Source organism: Pempheris klunzingeri, chromosome 5 (assembly GCF_042242105.1).
Source record: "Pempheris klunzingeri isolate RE-2024b chromosome 5, fPemKlu1.hap1, whole genome shotgun sequence".
Taxonomy (NCBI): Eukaryota; Metazoa; Chordata; class Actinopteri; order Acropomatiformes; family Pempheridae; genus Pempheris; species Pempheris klunzingeri.
In genome coordinates, this window is record NC_092016.1 from 28,800,572 (window position 1) to 28,824,633 (window position 24,062).

At 41.8% G+C, this 24,062-nt stretch overlaps 2 protein-coding genes across 3 annotated transcripts in view; both read right to left on the reverse strand.

Annotated features, from left to right (window-relative positions):
* plcg2 (phospholipase C, gamma 2) overlaps positions 1–10,925 on the reverse strand; it is a 30,156-nt gene extending 19,231 nt beyond the window's left edge. Inside the window, exons 1-3 of the mRNA XM_070830261.1 lie at positions 10,817–10,925; positions 1,109–1,300; positions 48–197 (exon numbers count right to left, since the gene is read on the reverse strand). Coding sequence (XP_070686362.1) covers positions 48–197; positions 1,109–1,292 — 334 coding nt within the window. The 5' untranslated portion in view covers positions 1,293–1,300; positions 10,817–10,925. The remainder of the gene's footprint in view (positions 1–47; positions 198–1,108; positions 1,301–10,816) is intronic.
* A 1,068-nt stretch (positions 10,926–11,993) lies between these two features.
* On the reverse strand, positions 11,994–23,811 carry meak7 (MTOR associated protein, eak-7 homolog). Of its 2 annotated transcripts, XM_070831098.1 has the most exons (9): positions 23,749–23,811; positions 20,679–20,862; positions 19,619–19,882; positions 19,315–19,459; positions 19,008–19,219; positions 17,421–17,607; positions 15,766–15,884; positions 13,807–13,986; positions 11,994–13,308 (listed from the first exon to the last, which is right to left on the reverse strand). In XM_070831098.1, the coding sequence occupies exons 2-9, from the start codon at positions 20,847–20,849 to the stop codon at positions 13,180–13,182; spliced, it is 1,407 nt and encodes a 468-aa protein (XP_070687199.1). In that variant the 5' UTR covers positions 20,850–20,862; positions 23,749–23,811; the 3' UTR covers positions 11,994–13,179. The 2 variants fall into 2 exon arrangements, with proteins under 2 accessions (XP_070687199.1, XP_070687200.1); XM_070831099.1 differs by lacking the exon at positions 23,749–23,811 and having other exon boundaries at positions 20,655–20,777.
* Between the last annotated feature and the right edge of the window lie 251 nt (positions 23,812–24,062).

Genomic DNA, 24,062 nt, shown 5'->3' on the forward strand with positions numbered 1-24,062 from the left:
TTTCATTTGAAAACAAGGCTAGTGACAGATATAATTAAAGATCTCACCTCCCAGACTGAGAGTGCTGAGAACGAACTGTGAGCCATGGAAGATTGTGAAGCAGGTATTTTCATTGTGTTTGTCTTTGCCATCTCTGAAGCGCTCAAAATCCTTGGAGTTTCTCCCCGGACGAACCTCTCTGATCTCGAACAGGTCCACTGAAACACAGCACACATATTTCTGGCCGTTATTATTTTTTGAAGGGCATGATTTGCCATTTGTGACAAATACATCATCTCATCTGTAGTCAGAATCACAAAACACAAGTGATTAACAGTATAATAGATGTAATGTTGGTCTTTTTTTTTTTTTTACACATGTGCAGTTAGAGTTCTTCAAGGCATTATTTTAACATTTAGACATGCTTGGGACACACACAAGGAATGGACATTAAACATTAAATCTGTGCTTAAGTCTGGTGAGTCCAAATTTGAGACTTTTGGTTCCACCTGCCATGTCTTTGTGAGCCGCAGAATAGCTGAGCGGATGGTTTCTACACCATGAAACATGGAGGAAGAGGTGTGATGGTGTGGGGGGATTTATTCAGAATTCAAGGCACACATAACCAGCATTACTACCGCAGCATTCTGCAGCGGCATGCCATCTCATCTGCTTGGTGCTTAGTGGGACCATCGTTTGTTTTTCAGTGAACCCAGAAACACCTCCAGCCTACGTAAGGGGCTATTTTGATGGAGAGCGAGAGCGTCAGATGATCTGGCCTCCGCAAGCAGCCGACCTAAACCCAACTGGGATGGTTTGGGAGGAGTTAGACCGCACAGTGAAGCCGTCAAGCGCTCAGCACCTCTGAGAACTTATTCAAGTCTGTTACAACACCTTTCCAGGGGACGGCCTCATGAAGCTGACTGAGATAAAGGCAAGGGTGAGCAAAGCTGTCATCATAGCAAAATGTGGCTACTTAGAAGAATCTAAAATATGAAACATATTCTTGTTTGTTTAACACTTTCTTGTTACTAAGAGATATTGTCACTGTGTTTTGAAATATCTTACATAGAGTACGTCGATGATGATGATGATGGTTACTGTTATTTTTCATTAGAAATATACTCACAGACACCATCGGTCCTGTCTGAGGTGCGTGTCCATGCTACCTGCCGGGTCTCCATGATGACCTGCACAGTGAGCCGCTCCGCCTTCTGCCGAAACACCGTCATGACCACACCCATCTCCAAGTCCCGTTTGATCAGAATCTTCTTGTACTCCGTCATCTCACCCTGCTGCCCCCAGCAAGCCATCTCTGCAGCTGTGACAGGACAGGAGAGACACAGAGAGTCATTCACTGGCAGCTGACAAAGGCTTAGGTTAGCTTAGTCACACTAAATATCTTAAAGGTTACATAAATGTCAATTAACTAGTCTGAGTTGGAGAAAATAACCCTCATAAAATCATCAGATATAGAGATATAGATCAGATATAGATTAATAAATCAACTTGTCATGCATCAACACATGAACTAAAATACGTCAAGGTAATGTTTTTGTGTCTTCTAAAATGCAAAATGACCACATTTCTAGTCTTAGCCGTAGTACGAACAATGTTATCAACAATATCAACAAAATTTGGAGGGATAAACTTGAACTACAGTGAACAAACTCGGTTTACAGGGTATACAGTTCCAGCTCAACCTTGAGCACCAGAGGACCACATAATTTAGCAGCAAACCATTTATCATATTATCAGATTGTGATAAAAACACTCAAGGTTTTTGGCATTTTACAGTAACATCGACAGTGGTCATGTGATGTCATGGTCATGTGACATATCTATGGGTAAAAAACAGTGGAAGGTAGGGTTTTTTTTCAAACAAGCTTCCCCCTGTAGAGCTCTGAATCGAACTAAACTTCAGGCCTGACTAGAAAGGCGCTATACAAATACAGTCTTTGGATCCCCTAATAGTGGTTACCAAGAATTTGTAGGTTCTTGTTTTGGTGTCGCTGCCATTACGGCTCACAGGATCATAAATATCCACATTTCTTTCCTTATATTTTTTTAATTATTATTATAATTTCGTAACACTAAGGTCATCCTAAGGTGATGTCTTCAAGTTCCTTGTACAAAGACAGCAATGGTCGAAAAAACCAAAGATACTATCATATAATAGAATATATGAAATGATTAATAGATTATCAAGGTGATTGATCAATCTTCTCAGTTCTGACAGGCACAATCTGGTTTTGGCAGAGAAATAGAACAGCTGACCATCCCTAATGTAGATCATACTATTTGCAGATCACACCACTTCACCTTAAAAGTGACAAAACTGTAACTAAAGGAGATCCACTCTCATACAGATACGCTGCATTCACATTTGTGGAAAATCTTACTTTCTGTGCCTTTGTGATGTGCATAACCATAACCAAGAGAAAATAGAAATAACAAAGAGAATGGGTATTTGAATTTCAACAGTAAGTATTCAGTAGCAATTAAATTTCACAATTATGTATTCTGTTGCTTACTAGAGCTAAATGGGATTGTTGGGACATTTGATAAACCACACTGATGACTTGATCTATGATGACAAAAATTCAGCAGATTAATCAATAATGAAAATAAGTCCTTAAAGACTCTCCAGCTGGTCCAGAACGCTGCTGCTCGTGTTCTGACGAGAATTAAGGTACTCTCTCAGGTTCCTGCGGATCCTGGTCCTGGCCCTGCTGATGTGGTTCTCTGGTTCCTGTGGGTCCTGGTCCCGGTCCCGCTGATGTGGTTCTCTGGTTCCTGTGGATCCTGGTCCTGGTTCTGCTGATGTGGTTCCCTGGTTCCTATGGATCCTGGTCCTGGTCCCGCTGATGTGGTTCTCCATCAGCCAATGGATGTGCGTCTGTCCAAGGCTACAGCCTGTCCGTCCTTGGGAGCTGGATCTCTCCTTCACTGTGGTGCTCCCGAAGGTTTCTCTTTTCCCACTGGGTTTTTTGAGTTTTTCCTTCCCGAAGAAGGAGGGTCATAAAGGGCAGGTGATGCCTCGGACTGATCCACCGGACTGATCCATTGGCCTCATCGACTGCTGGACTCTTTATTAGATTGTTTGTTCGCTTACACTTGTTTATTTCAGTGAACTTTGTAAAGCACTGTGAGACACTCTGTTGTGATATTGGGCTATACAAATAAATTGAATTGAATTGAATTGAACTAAGAGAAGAGATCATGTTTCTCCTGTACTGGCTTCTCTTCATTGGCTTCCAGTAAAATCTAGAATAGAGTTTAAAATCCTTCTCCTCACCTACAAGGCTCTTAATGTTCAGGCTCCATCATATCTTAAAGAACTCATAGTACCGTACTACCCCACTAGAGCACTGTGCTCCCAGAATGCAGGCCTACTGGTGGTTCCTAAAGTCCTCTAAAGTAGTGATGGAGCCAGAGCTTTCAGCTATCAGGGTCCTCTCCTGTGGGACCTCCTTCCAGTTTGGGTTCGGGGGGCAGACACCCTCTCTACATTTAAGAGTAGACTAAAAACAACATGTCTCCTAGACCCCATTCCTACTGGACTACTTAAAGAGGTCCTGCCCCTAATTAACACTGGATATGACAAATCAGTCTTTACTAACAGGCTACGTACCACAGTCCTATAAAGTAGCAGTAATTAAACCTCTCCTGAAAAAGCCTACTATTGATTCAGGTGTGTTAGCTAACTATAGACCTATATCCAACCTTCCCTTTCTCTCCAAGATCCTGGAGAAAGTTGTAGCTAATCAGCATGTGTAATTTTCTAAACTCTAATAGTCTATTTGAGGATTTTCAGTCAGGTTTTAGAGCGAACCACAGCACAGAGACAGCACTGGTGAAGGTTACAAACGACCTCCTTATGGCATCAGACAGAGGACTTCTCTCTGTCCTGGTCTTGTTAGACCTGAGTGCTGCTTTCGACACCACTGACCATCACATCCTGTTACAGAGACTGGAACAGTTCATTGGTATAAAAGGAACTGCATTAAGCTGGTTTAAGTCCTATTTATCAGATCGATTTCAGTTTGTACATATTAACAATGAATCCTCTGTCCACACTAAGGTTAGACATGGAGTTCCACAAGGTTCAGTGCTTGGACCAATACTCTTTATCTTATGTATGCTTCCTCTGGGTAATATTATCAGGAAGCACTCCATTAATTTCCACTGTTATGCAGATGATACACAATTATATTTATCAATAAAGCCAGATGAACACAATCAGTTGGCTAAACTTCAAATCTGCCTTAAGGACATAAAGTCCTGGATGAGCAGCAACTTTCTGCTGCTAAATTCAGATAAAACTGAAGTTATTTTGCTTGGCCCCAGACACCTCAGAGACAGCTTTTCTACTACCATAACTGCTCTGGACGGCATTAATCTGGCCTCCAGCTCCACTGTGAGGAATCTGGGAGTCTTATTTGATCAGGATTTGTCCTTTAGCTCCCATATTACAACAGATTTCTAGAACTGCCTTTTTCCATCTACGTAATATTGTCAAAATCAGGCCCATCATATCCACTGATGATGCAGAAAAATTGGTCCATGCATTTGTCACTTCTAGGTTGGACTATTGTAACTCCTTATTATCAGGCTGCTCCTGTACTGGCTTCTCTTCATTGGCTCCCAGTAAAATCTAGAATAGAGTTTAAAATCCTTCTCCTCACCTACAAGGCTCTTAAGGGTCAGGCTCCATCATATCTTAAAGAGCTTATAGTACCGTACTACCCCACTAGAGCACTGCGCTCCCAGAATGCAGGTCTACTGATGGTTCCCAAAGTCTCCAAAAGTAGTGCAGGAGGCAGAGCCTTCAGCTATCAGGCTCCTCTCCTGTGGAACCTCCTTCCAGTTTGGGTTCGGGGGGGCAGACACCCTCTCTACATTTAAGAGTAGACTAAAAACCTTCCTTTTTGACAAAGCATATATTTAAGGGCTGGCTCAGGCCTTAGACCAGCCCCTAGTTATGCTGCTATAGGCTTAGACTGCCGGGGGACTCCTATGATGCACTGGGCTCCTCTATTCTCTATCCTCCTCTTCCTCTCCATCGTTATGTCTCATGTCAGCCAAATGTCTGCCTCTAACTTGCTATCTTCCCCGGAGCCTTTCTGTGCTTTCTCATCTCTCAGGTTCCTGTTGATCCTGTGGATCCTGGTCCTGGCCCAGCTGATGTGGTTCTCTGGTTCCTGTGGATCCTGGTCCTGGCCCTGCTGATGTGGTTCTCTGGTTCCTGTGGGTCCTGGTCCCGGTCCCGTTGATTTGGTTCTCTGGTTCCTGTGGGTCCTGGTCCTGGTTCTGCTGATGTGGTTCTCTGGTTCCTGTGGATCCTGGTCCTGGTTCTGCTGATGTGGTTCCCTGGTTCCTATGGATCCTGGTCCTGGTCCCACTGATGTGGTTCTCCATCAGCCAATGGATGTGCGTCTGTCCAAGGCTACAGCCTGTCCGTCCTTGGGAGCTGGATCTCTCCTTCACTGTGGTGCTCCCGGAGGTTTCTCTTTTCCCACTGGGTTTTTTGAGTTTTTCCTTTCCGAAGAAGGAGGGTCATAAAGGGCAGGTGATGCCTCGGACTGATCCACTGGACTGATCCATTGGCCTCATCGACTGCTGGACTCTTTATTAGATTGTTTGTTCGCTTATACTTGTTTATTTCAGTGAACTTTGTAAAGCACTGTGAGACACTCTGTTGTGATATTGGGCTATACAAATAAATTGAATTGAATTGAAATTGAATTAAAAACCTTCCTTTGTGATAAAGCCTATAGTTAAGGGCTGGATCAGGCCTTGGACCAGCCCCTAGTTATGCTGCTATAGGCTTAGACTGCCGGAGGACTTCCCAAGATGCACCCCCCTCTCTCTCTGTCCAACCTCCACCCAACACAGACCCTGACAGAAAGCTGCCCACCTCTAAGCCCAATGCTGTTCGAGGTTTCTTCCCGTTAAAGGGGAGTTCTTCCTCCACTGTTTCCTAATATAATATCTGATGCTGCTCATGTGGGGATTCTTGAATCCTTAATGTTGAATTCCTGGATCGTTGGGTCTCTCTCTAATTAAAGAGTTTAGTCTAGACCTACTCTTTGAGGAAACTGTTGTGAATTAGCGCTATATGAATAAAAATTGATTGATTGATTGAAATGAATCAATAAGAAGCCTTAAAGAGGTACCCCAGTGATTCAGTGTTATACTATCATTGAGTTGAGGCACTCACAAGAGACAGATTAAAAAATAATGGTAAAAACTGAAAGAGCAGGGGCGAAAATATCCTGACTTTTACTATCTTGTATGAGTCAATCTCTGGATCCTACATTTCCCACAATGCAACCAAGCATCCATTCATTAGACCTTCCCCGTCCAGTAAAACTCAATGCCACCTCTCTGGCTGATTATGCTCTTCTAGTTAAGCTCTTATTTAGTTTAAGGTATTAATGTTTCTTTTGTGTAAAAATCTGTAGAGAAAATATAAAATGAAAGGCATTCTGTCACCCCCTTACCGGGGGTGCATACACTGTGAGCCCCCTGCTGGTGTTTCTGTGTGTCCTCTCCAGCAGAGTGCCGTCATAATTGTCATTCACTTTTCCTCACACACGACAGCAGTGCTAATATCATATGCAAATGTTAGAGCTCAGATACATATCTTATTGTGAGCATGCTCCCATTCAGCCTTGTTCATTTTATTATCAGTCTCTGGCCTTTATTTAACATAAAGACAGTAACAATGTCTTCTGTATATCAATCATTTATTTATACCTATATTACATACTGTATTAATCTTCATATTTTTGAGGGGAAAAGGATGATAGGTGTTAATGAGGATGGTTATTATAATATAAGCTTATTTGAGTTGGGTAAAACTGATTGTTCAGATGGGTGTTGCTTTTCAATTGCACACCAACAGCTGCAGTAAGTTTACAACAATTTGGCTTCTCATGACAAGGTGCACTTGTACCGCTCAAATGGTGCAGTGACGGCATAAAAAGCATAAAAGTTGATTAGAAATATTGGGCCCACATATAGTACTTGTTGAGAAGGAGGTTGAACCTGGTATGCCACAGTACCTAATATTTAACTTGCAAATATCAACACAAAACAGAGCCAAGGAAGTTCTGTTCAACTGAATTTGAACTAAACCATGGACACACACCCACACATTTTTAAATGATTCCTTTACACCACCCCAATTCTTTTTTCATGGTTTTACCATGTTAAAAAAAACTGTGCATTCTTCATTAATTATCAAATCCATTTCACTTACTTATTTACAGAAAGCCCAAATCCATTCAATAGCACACTGTCAATGCTACCTTGCACCCAGGCAGCACATGTGGGTCAGCCCATGGGCTTTACCCAGACGGGTTCACTTATCAAAATATAACCCCCGGAGCCCAGGTAAGATCACTCTTACACCCTCAGAGGCCTGGGGGCCCCAATAGTCAGCTCAGTCTTTAAACACCACCAGATGAGCGCAGATGAAAAAACCCAAACTCACGCATTACTAATGCACACAGTTAGTTACACTGACAGCCGGATGCCAGATAGCCGAGTTAAGGTGACTGAAGATTTGATTGAAACTGAAGAAATTCATTACTAGTATTTACTAAGTATTATGTGGAGTGTCTCTCGGTAGTAGTGCTACGTGTGTTACAAAGCCACCGAGATATACAACAACATAATCTAGCTTTGGGTCCTGGTGATTCTATATAGTAGTAGAAATGATGGAAGGTGAAGGTAGTTCATTGGAGAACAAATGGGGGAACTTTGGGCTCCACTTTACTCATTCATTTGGAGGAAGAAATTCATTTACAGTTCAACTGCATGCAAGCATTAAAGTTTAGATAAACAATGCATGGTTATTACTAAAGATGGTTCTGAATTAGTCATCTAATCACTTTCTGTACTTTTACTATCTTCAAATATGTGATGTGGGGCTGATCACTTCCTGTGGATCAAATAACAAAATCCACACCTACTTTTTCTCATCCTTGTAAAGCCAGATAAAAGTATCAAGCCACCTATTAGAAGGTTCCAGAATATAGGAAATAACATCTACTCTGACCCCCGAACCCCCCATTAGGGTGGCCCACCCATGTTCTCAGTGCTCCCTACACTGAACTGTGTTATATCAATAAACATTTAATGTAGAGAGAAGAAAAATAATGTGGAATTAAAGACATGACAGTACCAAATAAAAAAGTAAAAAAGAATCCCATTCTTTCTATCTCGGTGGGAAAGACATTTAAAAAGACATGAAGACATTCATGAGAGTGGATACTTTACGTCCAGGGGGAATTTTAGAATTAAAAAAACAGCTTTATCGTTGCAAAAATGTAAAACAAGAATGACTGCACATCCCCACCGTGTGGAGATTCATTCCTTGGTTAATGTTAACAAATGTGAAACCAGAAATATTGACCATGTAAATATCCTCCTGCCTTCATCTACATTAATGCATATATATATAAAAAAAACTGAAACATAAACATTAAAAGACATCCCTCTATGTCGTGAAGTGACATTAATTATTAACCGACATTGTTACACAACTGTCCCTCTGTGTTTTCCAGCTGAAACCTTTGCCCCCGTGAAGGGACTGTCCCGATCACTGCAGCCTTATTTAGAATAACAAATTCATCTTCATGCTGATGCCACAGCGACATAACACATGACACAAGCACTGCACCGAGACAACCACGTGTCGCACATGCACGGACACGACCACTTCAAGAAAAAAACGGCGTTCATATGAAACGAGGACGTGACGATCAACTGTGCTGAATCTGAACATGTTTGCTCAGTTGGTGTGACTTTCCTCTGACACGCGATGTGGCAGTCACTACAGTGTGCTGTGTACACTCACACATACACACACCTGCAAACTCTCCGGTTAGGCTAACAAAGTAAGCAAGTTCATGGGAATTTCATTGGCTTTTTAAAATCGTCCTGGGTTTTAAACGGCATCAGGTCAAAAATGTGTGTGATCAAAATAACAAATGTGATGAAAAACTCTCACTGATTAAAGTAAACCAGTGTGAAGAAAGCATAATGCAGTAGTTAAAGTGACAATAAAGTGGTCCGGCAATTACGGTTTTAGATTTTTGTAGGCTAAACCAACCCCACAGTTCTGTACTACAAGAGCTTTTGAACACAGCCTTTGATTAAAGCCAAAAGGAAGCTGTTTAACACAGGTTTAGGTACTCCCATACATTATCGATATGTACAAACATAACCTCTGAAGACCTGGCGTACACATGCATGGACATCACATTTTGGCTTATATTACCATAGTAGTTAATTCTGCTTAGCTGGGGCCGTATGGACATGTATGTGGGCAAAATTGTTGATATTTCATATTGTTTTCTGCACCGTGATTTTCAAAACATGTTCAAAATATGTTTTGTATGTGTTATAAATACATGCAAAAGCAGTCAGGAAAAAAACTGCTATGTTCACGGTGGAAATAAAGAGTTTTGCACAAAGGTGACTTTATTGTGTTTTCTGGAAATTAAGACCGATTGTCCACATATGTGGACATCATTTTTCTCTAAAACTACACCATGTAAAAAGATGATGCTTAGGTTTTATACTTGTCAGGGTCCAATAAGCCCAAATAGCAAGGAGAAATAAAAAATGCATATCAAACAAGAGCTCGGGTGTTAAGAGGTTAAAGTTAATCAAACTTAAAACTACACTGATAATCTAAAAACGCTGAATAAAGTGTGTGATGGTAGAGAAAAGAAACATCAGCTGAAGAAGAGAGCAATGGTGCATGTGACTATGGTCCAGCAAGCGATGCAGCAAGTGCTCTACAGTGTTTACACCAGCAGAGGAGGAAACAAACACAAAAGTGTATCAGAGGATCATTCTGACAGATTGGGTGCGTGCCAACTGGATACTAACACTGAAGAAAGATTAGAATGTGGAATGCATTGTAAACCCACAGCAGTTATCTTATTTATTCTATTATTTCAGCCTCACCCACTGCCGTTGAGCTGCTCCACCTCGAAGAGTTTGCAGACATGTGCTGTAGATCCAAGGCAGGTGTTCAGGGGAATCATTGTTTGTCACTGACTGAACACTGCCTAATGCCTAATGTTCATTTTCAGGCTAACTGCTTAGACATTCAGAGTTCCCGGTTCAGTTTGGTTAGTTGGACTACCTCTATCAGAAAAAGGTTCTTGATACTTGGAGCAGATCCAGTTTTGGTGGTAACTCTGGCTGTAGAACCACTGGAAGTGAAGTCAAATGTTTCAGAGCCATGCGAAGCACCCTTTTTCCATCTCAGTATATCAGTCTCTGAAAGTACAACTATTAAAATGGCCAGAAGGTTGAATCAGCATCTCTAGAAAACATATGAATACATCAACCTTCACAAAGGCCGGAATTTTTGCAGGATTTTTTGAGTATAACAAGTTCTTATAACTTTGCATATGCTGCATATTGCACGTGATTTGGGCATTTCTTCTGATGATGTATTTTTGGGGAAATCGGCTTTCAAATGGTTACTGATGAGAGGCACACAGCCCTGTTAGTGTGTGGTGTGTGTGTGTGTGTGTGTGTGTGTGTGTGTGTGTGTGTGTGAGCATCATGGGGATCTGATGGTTTGTGAATTGACCGCCGATGTGACCGGTGTGGACCGGGGGGGTGTGGGGGCCATGCTGTGTCCCGCACACACACACACACACACACACACTCGTCCCATCATCTGCAGCCCAGCAGATACGCTGTCAGTTAAAAAGCGGATTTCCCTTCTTCTGGCTAACTTCACTTGTGTCACACCGGAACGCCTTCTCAAACAGAATAATGTTAGGCAAAGGAAGAGACTTACCTTTCAGGTGAAATCGATCCTGTTCGGCTCCTTGTGTGTGTGAGCTGCCGGTTGTTTTCTATCTGATCATGATTTCAAAGTAATGAAAAGGAGTTGCAGAGGATGTGGAGTGCTGGCAAAAAGAAAAAAAAGGGGCCAGGCGCAAAACGGTCAGTTCCTCTATCTGTGTGTACAAGGAAGTAAAAGTTAACTTGCATTACAAGCATAGCCTGCAAGTTATAAAAAGGAGGGGGGGGGAGCGGAAGCAAGGACGGTATCTATGCAAACTACACTGTGCAAGTGCCACTGGCGTTTGAGCTGCCACTTTATCACCATGATAAAGTTATTTCTAACTAAAACTATTCGACCGAGCTCTCTGCATTAGTTCACTGTGTGAGCCCGTGTTCTCTGAAGTGATGCTGCAAGTAGCCTGAGGGCAGAGACGGTGTGAACACCATCCATCACCATGCCAGGCAGGTGGTTCTCTACTGACTCACTACTGAGGGGGGGTCCAGGAGGTCCTGAGTCATTTTAATCAATCAACAGTTCCACCTAAAAGGAAATGAGAGTATGTTATACTCTAATCTGGTACCAGTGGAAGGAGTATTCAGATCAGTTACTCTGTCACCAGTACAAAAATAGAAATCCTTTCTGAGTCATATTATCACATACATAATATTGGAATATGATTACTGATGCATTAACACAGTGTACACAGCATTTTAATGTCGTAGCTGCTCACTTTATGCACCACTGAGTAAATCCACCACCACACTGCTGTCAGATAAACGCAGTGGAATAAAAAGTTGAATAAATAGAAATAGTGAGATAAGTAGCTCAAACATTTACTGAAGTGCAGCCCTTTAGTAAATGTAATGAATTAGTGGAGGAGAGTAGCAGTAGCAGAGAAAGCAATAATTTCCCAGTTTCTGCTTTCGTCTTGTCATTTACTGGCTAACTTTGTGTCTGTGAGGAAATCCTCTGACTCCAGAGTATAGTCACACTTCTGGAAATAAAACAAGAAAATCATTTCCATATATGAATATAGAGACAAGAATAAACTTTGTGTGTGGAACCGTGTCTTTCATTCCACTGTGAATTGCTGTAAGATTATTTAACAGATTTGCATCTGTGACTTGCCTCAGTAATTTGCATTATAGCAGGACGGGGGGGGTGAATACAGAGTTGCCTTTCAGTCTCTGAGTGGGTGAGATCTTTATGTTCATGACAACATTTTACAGCCTTGTCTAACAAAGTCACACATGATCAAATGAAAACACACTAAGCTAATTACCACAGTTCACTCAACTGAGAGACACGAGAGACCATACAGTTGGTGCACCCTCCAGGTGCAGTCGCCCCCCCCCACCCCTTCATTGTGCTTAAAAAAATCATGGACAACTTAAGCCAATGAAACAATAAAGTGACAACTCTGCATAGACAATACAGGTCTATAATAATGTTATATTCTACAGGCATTCCTCTATAGGACTTTAACCTGTTGGACTTTTTGCTCCGTGTTCTTTAGAAAACAGTCTAAAATCTCACCTGATGTCTGGTCCATCAGTTTTTGTCTGTTGTATAAATGAAGCTCCCATTTTGAGGAGAGGTGAAGTATTTAGAGTCTGTGGTATTTGACATTTGACTACATCACAGTTGATGTAGTGTCTTGTATTTGAGAAAGTCCCTGAATAACTCCTAAGCTTTTCTAATCGTTAAACCACTTAAAACATAAGATGTTGTCATTACTCATATGTTTACGCATAATAATAATAATAATCTGCTAGACGGACCAGCAGGTTCATGCAAGATCATGTTTCCTTAACCTGAAGTACTTTTTAAATATTGCAGTGATAAAATATTCATACAGAGCAATTCACAATTCTACTTTTCTTAAAATGGGTTTAAGAGGATCCTTATTTGAACCCAGACCTTAAGAATAATTCCATGTATCATTTACTCTTCATACATAATTTCTAATGGTGTAGTTTGCTGTTCAACCTAATACTTCAGTAAGTGATTTCATAAAGCTGATGTGGATCCATGGCATTCTGTTCGGCTGAGGTTGATGCTGATGGAGAGAGGATTGGGAGTTTTTTGTGACATTTCTTGAATTTTCATTCAAAACTTTTCTTCTATCAAATACCAGTGTAGCTTGGTGGAGATGAGTGTGAGGACAGCCTTGAAACATTGGTCCCTTTCACCCTGAAGATGAAAGCTGACAGCTTTCAGTTGTGAAAGGGTCAAATCAGACTTTACAGACTTATGAACTGCCTTTTGACCAAGTTATGTCACATGATAAAATTCCAACTTGTGTCAGTACCAGGTGGACCAGGGGCCTCATTAAGGTAAGAGTGTTTTGGTCCATTTCCCTGTTGTCCATTTCACTGCTCCTGCTCTTCCTCTGGCTCCCTCAGGCCCTGACTGTGTAGAGTCTTCCCTGCCATCTCCATCATCGCCTGGACCTCTGGATCCACGTCCAGGATACTCCTCTTGCCCTCTCCCTCCTCACCCTGAAACACAAATCAAACAGAAAGAAGAGCATGGATTTCATTTTTCATATTCAAGAGGAAACAGCTATATAATGTAAAAAAACTTGCATGTAAATGAGGTTCTCTTAATTACATGTCTGATGTGCATATTTTCCTCAGCCTAAAGTCTAAAAGTCTAAAAGAAAAATGGCTTTCAGGGTGGAGGGTTGATTTTATTTCACTCTTTCATTCCCACATCTCTCCTTAGGCTAACGTCAGTTCGCCCTGCTTTCCCCCAATGCAGCGGCATTAGCCCCTGCTTATTACTGTGACCTCTGTGAAACACTGCCATGAGCTTGCAGTGTAGGCTGAGGATTGTGGCTCTACTGAGTTTTTCCCAGTGTAACTGTGTGGAATTATTTTAAACAAGATTTCCTTGAAAAACAGCATGGATCTTCCTTAAAATTTGCAGGATGAATAGAAAAACTGATTGGGACACTCTGAGTGCTGGATGGTTTGAAAAACAGCAAGTCCTCTGACCTCCTCTGGTTCTGGGGGTTTCCCAACTGCCCATACTTCCATTGAGTCCAGGGTGAAGTCTTCATCTCCAGAGAGCTGAGGACTGCCGTAGGTGGTGCACTTGGGCCGTGCACGGCTGTGACCGCGACCAAAATCGTTGTCCAGCCACAGACCGAAGTAGCTATGCTGACCACCCATGCCCTGATGAAGACCACAGAAAGAATGAAGACGAGCACTAAGACCAATCTAATTATTATACCATCTTAAGTTTAGAAACAAGTTAGAAACAAGATTTCTGGAAGACTAAGTAATATTACTGAAAAACTGGTAATATTTTGTCTAATCAAACTTGAATTAGAATGGGACATTAATGATGCCAAAAGGGTTTCACTTGAACACTAAAACTGAAGCTTAGGATGATAAAAATAATAAAACCACATCAGAAAAAAATGACATTTTCTGCATGTTGCCAACCCTTTTCAAAGCTGCATTAACTGAATATGATGAAAACACAAAATTGACATATTACCATCTTCTAAGGTTTTTATGGCAAATGTGTCAGAAACAGTGGAAATGTTCAATGGTGTGTTCAGTATTCCCTCTCCCCTTTAGCTCTGTTTTAATCTCCACCAACTCCCGAGAAAAGCACCAGCTAGTCTCTTTCTGTGTCCGTCTGCAGTTTGGTGCTGAGCAGATAGTGTACAGTGGATTTATAACAGCTGCCTGTTGCTGCTGGAAACGACAGTGATGACGGCAGAGATGCAGGCCGCTCTCGGGTGATCATTCTGTGCAAGTTTGGCACTACAGTCAGCCACTACATGATTAAACATACACTGCTCAAAAAAATTAAGGGAACACATCGGATCTCAGATCTCAATCACACTGAAAATCAAAGTGAAAAACTGAATGACAGGCCGATCCAACTTGTGTGAATTTCATCACGACAACTCATAATGTGAGTGAATAGTGTGCATGGCCCCCACGTGCCTGTATGCACTCCCTACAACATCTGGACATGCTCCTGATGAGACTGATGAGGTGTCCTGGGGGATCTCCTCCCAGACCTGGATCAGGGCATCAGTGAGCTCCTGGACAGTCTGTGGCGCTACTGTGGCAGCGTCAGATGCACCAATAAATAACGTCCCGGAGGTTCTCAATTGGATTCAGGTCTGGGCGACGTGAGGGCCAGTCAGTGGCATCAATGCCTTCGTCATCCAGGAACTTGTGACGGCACGTACGGGCGCGCCATCCTGGAGGAGCTGGACTACGTGTGCATCCAGAATGGGCTGCAGGTACCGCCTCATGCTACCAGCAGTGACAAGGACACTAGCAAAACACAAAACTAGTCAGGAAGGATAAGGAGAGAGCGACTGTCTGTGGCCACCACCTGTAAACCATTCCCTTTTTGGGGGTTGTCTTGCTGTTGCCTCTCCAATGCACCTGTTGTCATATTCACAATCGCTTTGCTCCCTAACTGGACAGATTAATATCCCTGAAGATTAATTTGAGGCTTGGTGTCATACTGTGATGATTAAGTGTTCCCTTCGTTTCTTTGGGCAGTGTGAATAACTGATGCATTGTTACTAAACAAACACAGACTAGTACAGCTGATTATAGTAACACCACATGGCCAAACAATACTCTGTTTGTTCACTGTCTATTGTGGCTGCTGTTCCATCACCATGAAAAAGACAACCTGTAAATACTGTATTTAATACAAACACTGTATTCTACCCATAAAATGAAAGGTTGGAGTGACCGGGTGATACTTAAGAAGTTGTATAAAGGTTTCCTTCCCCTACATCAGAAACCTTATATAACAATGCAACCCTATTAATTAAGCAATATCTGACGTTTACACTAAGTGCACTGGCTAAATTAGGAGAAATGGATTTACAGCATGCTCGATGTGATCATTACGAGCCATGAACAGCAGCATTTACGTTCTTCTCTGTTGAACCTTCAAAGAACCCATCTCACCAGTCCGTTGGGCATGGTCTGCTGGTTCTGGTTGAGGTACATGAAGTGCTGGTTGTATCCTGTTGCTGTATACACTCTCAGTCTGGGGAGCACAGAGAACAGGAAGCATCTGGAGTCACCTGCACACAGACAAATATACAAATGATGGAGATCTGAGAGAAAAGTTGACTAACATCTCACTGCATTCAAAAACGTAGCATTACTTCCTCAATCTGTCCTTTTATCAGTGCTTTTATGGTACAACAGTGCATTTACCATACCAGAGCATCATGTGTTTAGAACCCTAAATTCACTGTTACTGTTTACTTATCAGAGAAAACTGTAGCTGCGTTCTATGAAGCTTTGTCCCCATGTGCCATACATTATCGTTCAAGACATCATTTCTGATCTTCACTCAGCAGTACAGAATCATACATTTTCATAAATTGTTCAACTGCTGTTAAATTGTAATTCAGCTGTACATCTTGATAGCTAAAGCACTGGCCCCCAAAGTTGGGTACCGCAGCACCCTGGGGTGGCTTAAAGGCCAGACATCAGTGAGGTACTATGGAAAAAAAACACAAATTTTGATCTACTATTGTTTGTATGAAGAATCAAGAAATAATTAGCTAAATGCATTAATTACAAAGGTAATACACAAGGATATATATATATATATATATATATAATGATATCAGTTATATCAATAATGACAGTAATCAAAACTAAGATATACACTACTCACAAAAAGTTAGGGATATTCGACTTTCAGGTGAAATATATGGAAAATGTAAAAAGTGAATGCTACAGTGATATTATATCATGAAAGTAGGGCATTTAAGTAGAAGCATGCAATGGTAATTTTATTCATCTTAAACAATTTATTGAAAGAAAATCTAACAACAGTGGTAGGTATACCACAACAAAACATTTTCAGTGTCTCAATAAATTGGGATGTGGCCAAAGGACGTCCACTCCTCTCCTTTCTGTGACTCTTCCAGTCTCTGTATCACTGTTACAACCTCCTGATGACACTCTGTGACCCTCTAAGCTCAGTGAACACCTCCGTTTGAAGCCTCCAGTGTTGAGGTGCTGCTGATCAACTGTTAGGTGTCGTCTTGGTCTCATGATGTCAGAATGTGAACATCACGATGAGGAGGACTGTTTAAATACCAATTCTAACTGAAGCAGGAAATGTATTGGTGGATTCATGGATCAAACCTGTTGTGAATGTTGCTGTTAAGCTTCTTGTTAGAGAACAGAAACTGGTGCAGAAAGTACTGAGACACTGAACAGTTGGACATGTTTAGAGAAGGTCACATTAAGTTCACCTGGAAAGGTTAGAATGCATTTTAGGTTCATCCTGAAATTTCACCTGAAAGCTGAATATCCCTAACTTTTTGTGAGTAGTGTATATTGTAGCACTTGCATTTGCTTGTTGAGATACATAGTTACATTACCTTAGCATTAGCATAGTAAATGAAATGCTACAAGTTGTTTCACTTCATGAGAGAGAGAAAGATGTAGGCTAATGTTGCTGTGTTCTCTGTAGAACTGTTGAAGGAAACTGAAAAACTGGAGACAGAATTCATCAAATAGCAAATGACATCTAAGGCATACAAGTCAGACACCATGAAAGTGCTGAGGGATTAGATGGAGCTAGACCTGTCTCTCACCCTGGAACTGAGGTTTGACCTCCCAGGCATGCGAAGCGAAGCCCCCGAAAACATGTCCCTTTGTGTCTTTGAGAAGCAGCAGGGTGGGCCCGCGCTTGCTCAGGCCAGCCACCATCCTTGTGAAGCTCTCCCCGTGCAGCTGTGTGGAAAACACAAGTCTCCAGGGGGCACTGTACCTGTCTGGCAACTGGAGAGATTACACAGGGGTGTACGGTGACAGCGGTGATAACAATACATACATTAGTATCGTAAATACATATCTGAAGTTTGAACATCAATCAGAAATTTAGCATCTCATGATCATTTTAATTGCAGATAAACTTCTTGACTCTATAAGTCTAGGGGGCAGGCCATGTTGACACATCGCTGCGGCGGGTAATGTGGTGTCTATGCGTGTATATCTATGGGATGATGCTGCATTACACTGTGCATTACACTGTGGCATAATTTGAGTCAGGTTCAACTTTTTTGCTCAACTAAATTGCGTTTTGGGCGGCTTGGCTCAGTGGTAGAGTGGGTCGTCCCTCAATCAGAGGGGGTTCGATCCCCAGCTCCTATGGGTCAACATGTCGAAGTGTCCTTGAGCAAGACACTGAACCCCAACTTGCTCCTGAAGCATGGCTTCAGAGTGTGAATGAGTATGAAAGAATAGTCTCCTCCAAATTACATTTCTCCTGTATGATTGATGTGTGAATGGGTGAATGAGGATGTCATGTAAAGCGCTTTGAGTAGTTGAAATAACTAGAAAGGCGCTATACAAATACAGACCATTTACCATTTTTTTGCCAGAAGCCCGCTGCACTGATTTAAATGCATGAGGAGGCTGTGTGTAGCCCCTGCGGGGCTCAAGTCAGTCTGAACATAACCTAACACTATCAAACGTTAAACTCCCCCTACTGTATTTTCTATATATGAAGTTATGGTGTACCTGTTAACAAGTGGCACCTGTCAGTGGGACTAATGTGTCCTGCGGGTTTTATGTGATGTCATGTTTTATGTGAGCCAGTAGAAGAGCAGTAGAAGAGCGGTAGAAGAGCAGTGGCATATCAGTAATCAACGGTGACCACTGAGAAGCAACATTACCACTATATTGCAGTTTTTTCTTTGTGCTTCTAAGATCTGTTCAGTCAAATCACACATGAACACGTTTCCATATACAGAATGTCAGAATGTAGGCTCAGAGGCAGAGCGGGTTGTCCCGGTGTGTGAATGGGTGAATGTGAATGTAGAAAAGACTAGAAAGGCGCTACACAGGTGCAGTCCATTTGCCATTAAAAGAAGCAGCTATATATTTACTCAGTAATGATGAGGCAGAGATATATTGATGTATTAGGGAGCAATATTGATAGATGACTGATACGGCTGCAAACCTTTTGGTTTTGCTGGTAGTTTTTTCTTAAACTGGCTTAAGTAAAATAGTCTGAAGATTTTGAACAGCAATGTGCACAGAAACATGCAGATAATTATCCTGATGGTGGCGCTACAGCAAATGAGTTACACTATGGTTTTTGAATTTTCACCATATATTTGGTCAACAAAGAGTAAACCATTTTTGGTCCACGATGACCTGTACATTAATATTCTGACCTGTGGTGCCAGAAACATGATGGTGGGAAGGTCCAGCAGACACCTCAGCTCTTTCCAGGGGGTCTCCCTGCAGGGGGGCAGCAGGGTGGGGGTCGGTCGTCCACTCAGGGACACATTAAGGCCCTCAGCTACTAACATCTCCAGGTACAAAGATATCTGAGAGACCCTGAAGATGAAGTCCTCCAGAGAGGAAACATCACAAAATCCCTGATCTGAGGAGCGAGAGAGGAGAGGAGAGGAGAGGAGATTCAACAGTCATATCTCCTTACTATAGATAAGTTCAAAAACCTTCAAATCAACTGTTTACCGGAGGGTTTGAGTTCAGAACACATCTGCTCAGCCAGGAGTTTGACACCCAGGGAGCCATCTCCCATTCTCTCTGGCTGCCAGCCCTGCAGACGCCCTCTGTGGACCACAATCTGAATTACAGTAGAAATCAGGTCCCGTAGGAACTATGGAGGAAGCGAAAACGGCCAGAGCAGGGCGCGAGTCAGGAAGGATGTAGGAAGCAGAGTGAAAACAAAGGGTTGTGACCAAAGAAAAAGTAGAGAAGAAGAGAAATGACAGAAATATATTACTATATTTCCTATTTGATGTTACTCCCTACTCACCTCTGCTACCTGCTCACATGTTACAGCTGCTGCTGCCTCTGTTCCACACTGAGACATAGCCATGATGAGAGGAGCCCGTTCTTCTGCAGTGCCTCGCAGGGTGTCTGCGAGGAAGATGACCAACTGCTCTCGGCTGACCCCAGAGGCAGCAAAGGCGCCAGTCTTCGCCGAGGCTGTGGGTGCTTCCAGTCCGGGATTGATACCACACATGCACCTGTAGACCCTCCTCACCATAGAGTCTGGTGCCAGGCTGCCCATTGAGGACTGGGAGAGACAGAAAGAGGGATTGATTATACACACAGGCAGAAACAACCTTTCTCCGACAGATGTGCTGGTCGGACACATTGGATAATAATGGCATTTGCTCAGTAGAATAACAGCCTATAATATAGTTGAAGGCTAAACATGTTTTTGAGTACTGACAGTTGCACTGAAAATTATTCAACCCCCATTGCTAATTAGGTGTGTTGGTAAAATTTACAAACTTTCAGCTGCATTCAATGAACAACTCAAACAAGACACTCCACACGACTAATATTACAGGTGGTTTCTCCAAATTCAACACAAAATGCCACTTTTAATAACTACTGCAGAAATTATTCAACCCCCTGAATAGAATCCCTCATAAGAGCACTCATTTGCAAATCAGGTGCCTCATTTTGCCAGTACAGCTCATTTGCAGTGGGGGTTGAGTAATTTTGAGTGCAACTGTATACATACTGCAGGTTTAAGAATCAGTGAAACTAAATTCAATAAAAAAAAATAATAATAATAATTAAAATAATGTAAAAAGAGACGAGGTCCACATGCAGTGCAAACACACCGAAGAAGTAATTTCAAGCAACTGCATTTCTGACATTTTCCTGCTGGACTTCAAATTTTGAAATTGATAATTTAATAATTGACTTAATAGATCTCATTTTACCTGCGGATAGTTTCATCTGGTTACCCACTGAGTAATGTGTAATGTTACATTGACAATATCTGTTCCTGCTAAGTTGCTGGGATGACAACTGTATGCACTAATTATACATACTCTTTTCCACTTTAACAGTCACACCTGCAGCATCTCTAGCGTTAGAGTCTTCCCTGCTGGCGTTTTCCTTCGGGTTCCTGAAGGGCCTCCAGCACCGTCCTGGAGCCTGTCAAAGACCCCCTCAACCGCAGGCCGCTCCTCAGGGCGGAAGCGAGCCAGCCGCTTCTGCACCAGCACACTCTCTGTGTTACCCATGGTGCTCTGCGGTCTGACACATAGCAAGGCAGAACACACACACCAGAGCAATTATGGTTAAATAAAGTGGGGTACGAAGACAACTCCACCCTAGACCTACTACATATAGTGCTATGCTGATTTCATACATCAGGTTTACATACAGTTGTGGTCAAAAGTTTACATACACTTGTAAAGAACATAATGTCATGGCTCTCTTGAGTTTCCAGTTATTTCTACAACTCTGATTTTTCTCTGATAGAGTGATTGGAACAGATACTTCTTTGTCCCAAAAAACATTCATGAAGTTTGGTTCTTTTATGACTTTATTATGGGTTAACAGAAAAAGTGACCAAATCTGCTGGGTCAAAAATATACATACAGCAATGCTAATATTTGGTTACATGTCCCTTGGCCATTTTCACTTCAATTAGGCACTTTTGGTAGCCATCCACAAGCTTCTGGCAAGCTTCTGGCAAGCTTCTGGTTGAATCTTTGACCACTCCTCTTGACAGAATTGGTGCAGTTCAGTTAAATTTGTTGGCTTTCTGACATGGACTTGTTTCTTCAGCATTGTCCCCATGTTCTCAATGGGGTTTAAGTCAGGACTTTGGGAAGGCCATTCTAAAACCTTAATTCTAGCCTGATTTAGCCATTCCATTACCACTTTTGATGTGTGTTTGGGGTCATTGTCCTGTTGGAACACCCAACTGCGCCCAAGACCCAACCTTCGGGCTGATGATTTTAGGTTATCTTGAAGAATTTGAAGGTAATCCTCCTTCTTCATTATCCCATTTACTCTCTGTAAAGCACCAGTTCCATTGGCAGCAAAACAGTCCCACAGCATAATACTACCACCACCGTGCTTGACGGTAGGCATGGTGTTCTTGGGGTTAAAGGCCTCACCTTTTCTCCTCCAAACATATTGCTGGGCATTGTGGCCAAACAGCTCGATTTTTGTTTCGTCTGACCACAGAACTTTCCTCCAGAAGGTCTTATCTTTGTCCATGTGATCAGCAGCAAACTTCAGTCGAGCCTTAAGGTGCCGCTTTTGGAGCAAGGGCTTCCTTCTTGCACGGCAGCCTCTCAGTCCATGGCGATGCAAAACACGCTTGACTGTGGACACTGACACCTGTGTTCCAGCAGCTTCTAATTCTTGGCAGATCTGCTTTTTGGTGGTTCTCGGTTGACTCTTCACCCTCCTGACCAATTTTCTCTCAGCAGCAGGTGATAGCTTGCATTTTCTTCCTGATCGTGGCAGTGACAAAACAGTGCCATGCACTTTATACTCACAAACAATTGTTTGCACTGTTGCTCTTGGGACCTGCAGCTGCTTTGAAATGGCTCCAAGTGACTTTCCGGACTTGTTCAAGTCAATGATTCGCTTTTTCAGATCCGTGTTGAGCTCCTTTGACTTTCCCATTGTAGCGTTTGTGGGCATTTGTATCCAATGAGCCCTATTTAAATGGCCTCAGAGAAGTCACCAGCTGTAGTCACTCATAATCACTCACAAGAAGTTAAGAGGCCATGCTATGAAGCTCATTTCATTGACACAACTTTCTAAGTCACTAAAATTGCTAATTCATGTTGCTGTATGTATGTTTTTGACCCAGCAGATTTGGTCACATTTTCAGTTGATCCATAATAAAGTCATAAAAGAACCAAACTTCATGAATGTTTTTTGTGACAAAGAAGTATCTGTTCCAATCACTCTATCAGAGAAAAATCAGAGTTGTAGAAATAACTGGAAACTCAAGAGAGCCATGACATTATGTTCTTTACAAGTGTATGTAAACTTTTGACCACAACTGTATATCTAAATAACATAGAGATGGCTGTTCAATAGAAATCCCATTGTCAGTACTTAAAATGATATAATAAATCTGTTTGTAGTTTTGAATTTGCAGGCTCACAGAAGTTTGACATATTCCAATCATGTTCGTAACAATTGAATTTTGCCATTACAGCGATCAGAAAGTTGTCCGAATTTCCTGTCACCTGTATTAAACTGATTCATTACTCAGTATGGAGAGAAGTGGTTGCCTACCCTCTCTGGCACGTGACACATTAAAATGAAGCAATATCTATTTAGGACTCATTACAGGTCACACATCTTCACCAATTAGATAGATTAGATATTTATTTATTGATCCCTCAGTGGGGAAACTTTGCTGTTACAGCAGCTCAAAGGGACAGATAGAAAAATAAAAGCACACAGTTAAGAATTAGAAAAATTAAATAGCAGAATATAATAGAATTAGAAAAATTAAATAGTTTGGTTTTTATAGATGCAAGAGAGAGAAAGGTTGCCGCCAGTATTTTACAAGAGAAAATTATTAGGAATCATTTGTTCCATTTTGTCTGACAAATGTCTCTTTCTTTCTTTAGATATTGTGACCAACCCCCTGACCGGGAACCAATGATCTATGGAGCAGCTTCAGTCTCTGTGCCACAGCCTGGGCCCCTAAGCTTTGCTGGTAATATTACAGTAATGTATCATTTAATCAACTCTATACTAAGGCTGACATATGACCAAAATACTGTACGAATAATATACAAATAAAGGATCATTAAAGCAAGCAACAACCTTCACTGTCTTTCACTAGCAACACATATAACAATGTAGAATACCACTTTAATTCAAGTCACGTTGTACGCAATGTAGACGTTTGCTAATAATCAATAAAAGAAAATAGAATCTGGTAATAATAGTACAGCTACCCTACAGATGTCTCCGTGGTTAAATAATCTAACTTTTTGAAAGCTCACGCTAGCTAGCAAAGAACAGCATTGGTTTCATTGTATCCCGTTGCAACTGGCCACAGCAATTTACAAGTACAAGGCTTTATACGGGTGACATCCTTCTCAAAGACAGTCAGCTTCAACATGAAAATGGAAATGTGTACTGTGTGCTGCAAACCTCTCAGAGGACAACAGCTAGTCTTTCCATCCTGCAGCTGCTGACAGCAAAATGTAAACTTCCTGGTGCGAGTGGTTGACGACGCCAGTAGCAGCCAATCAAATGATCAGCTGCTTTCATTGTGACTGGTCCATGATGTCTAGAGGCGGGGAGAAAAACACATTTCATCGCGTCTGCATTTTTCTGTGTGACACTTATAATCAATAGTTAAACCTCAGAGCGCACTGAAAAGATCCGTCCGTCTTTAGAGAGAAATACAGATAACAGAAATACTTAGAAACACAAGGAGATATTCACTGCGCGTGTACATGACG

What these genes read in the sequence shown, in the direction of transcription:
- meak7 (XM_070831098.1), bottom strand. Translation starts at nt 20,849, where the DNA reads ATGGGTAACACAGAGAGTGTGCTGGTGCAGAAGCGGCTGGCTCGCTTC. An exon ending in TTCTGAACTCAAACCCTCCG is followed by an intron (nt 19,220 to 19,314) that starts GTAAACAGTTGA and finishes CTCGCTCCTCAG; the next exon opens with ATCAGGGATTTTGTGATGTT. An exon ending in GGTCAAACCTCAGTTCCAGG is followed by an intron (nt 15,885 to 17,420) that starts GTGAGAGACAGG and finishes GTCTGTGTGCAG; the next exon opens with GTGACTCCAGATGCTTCCTG.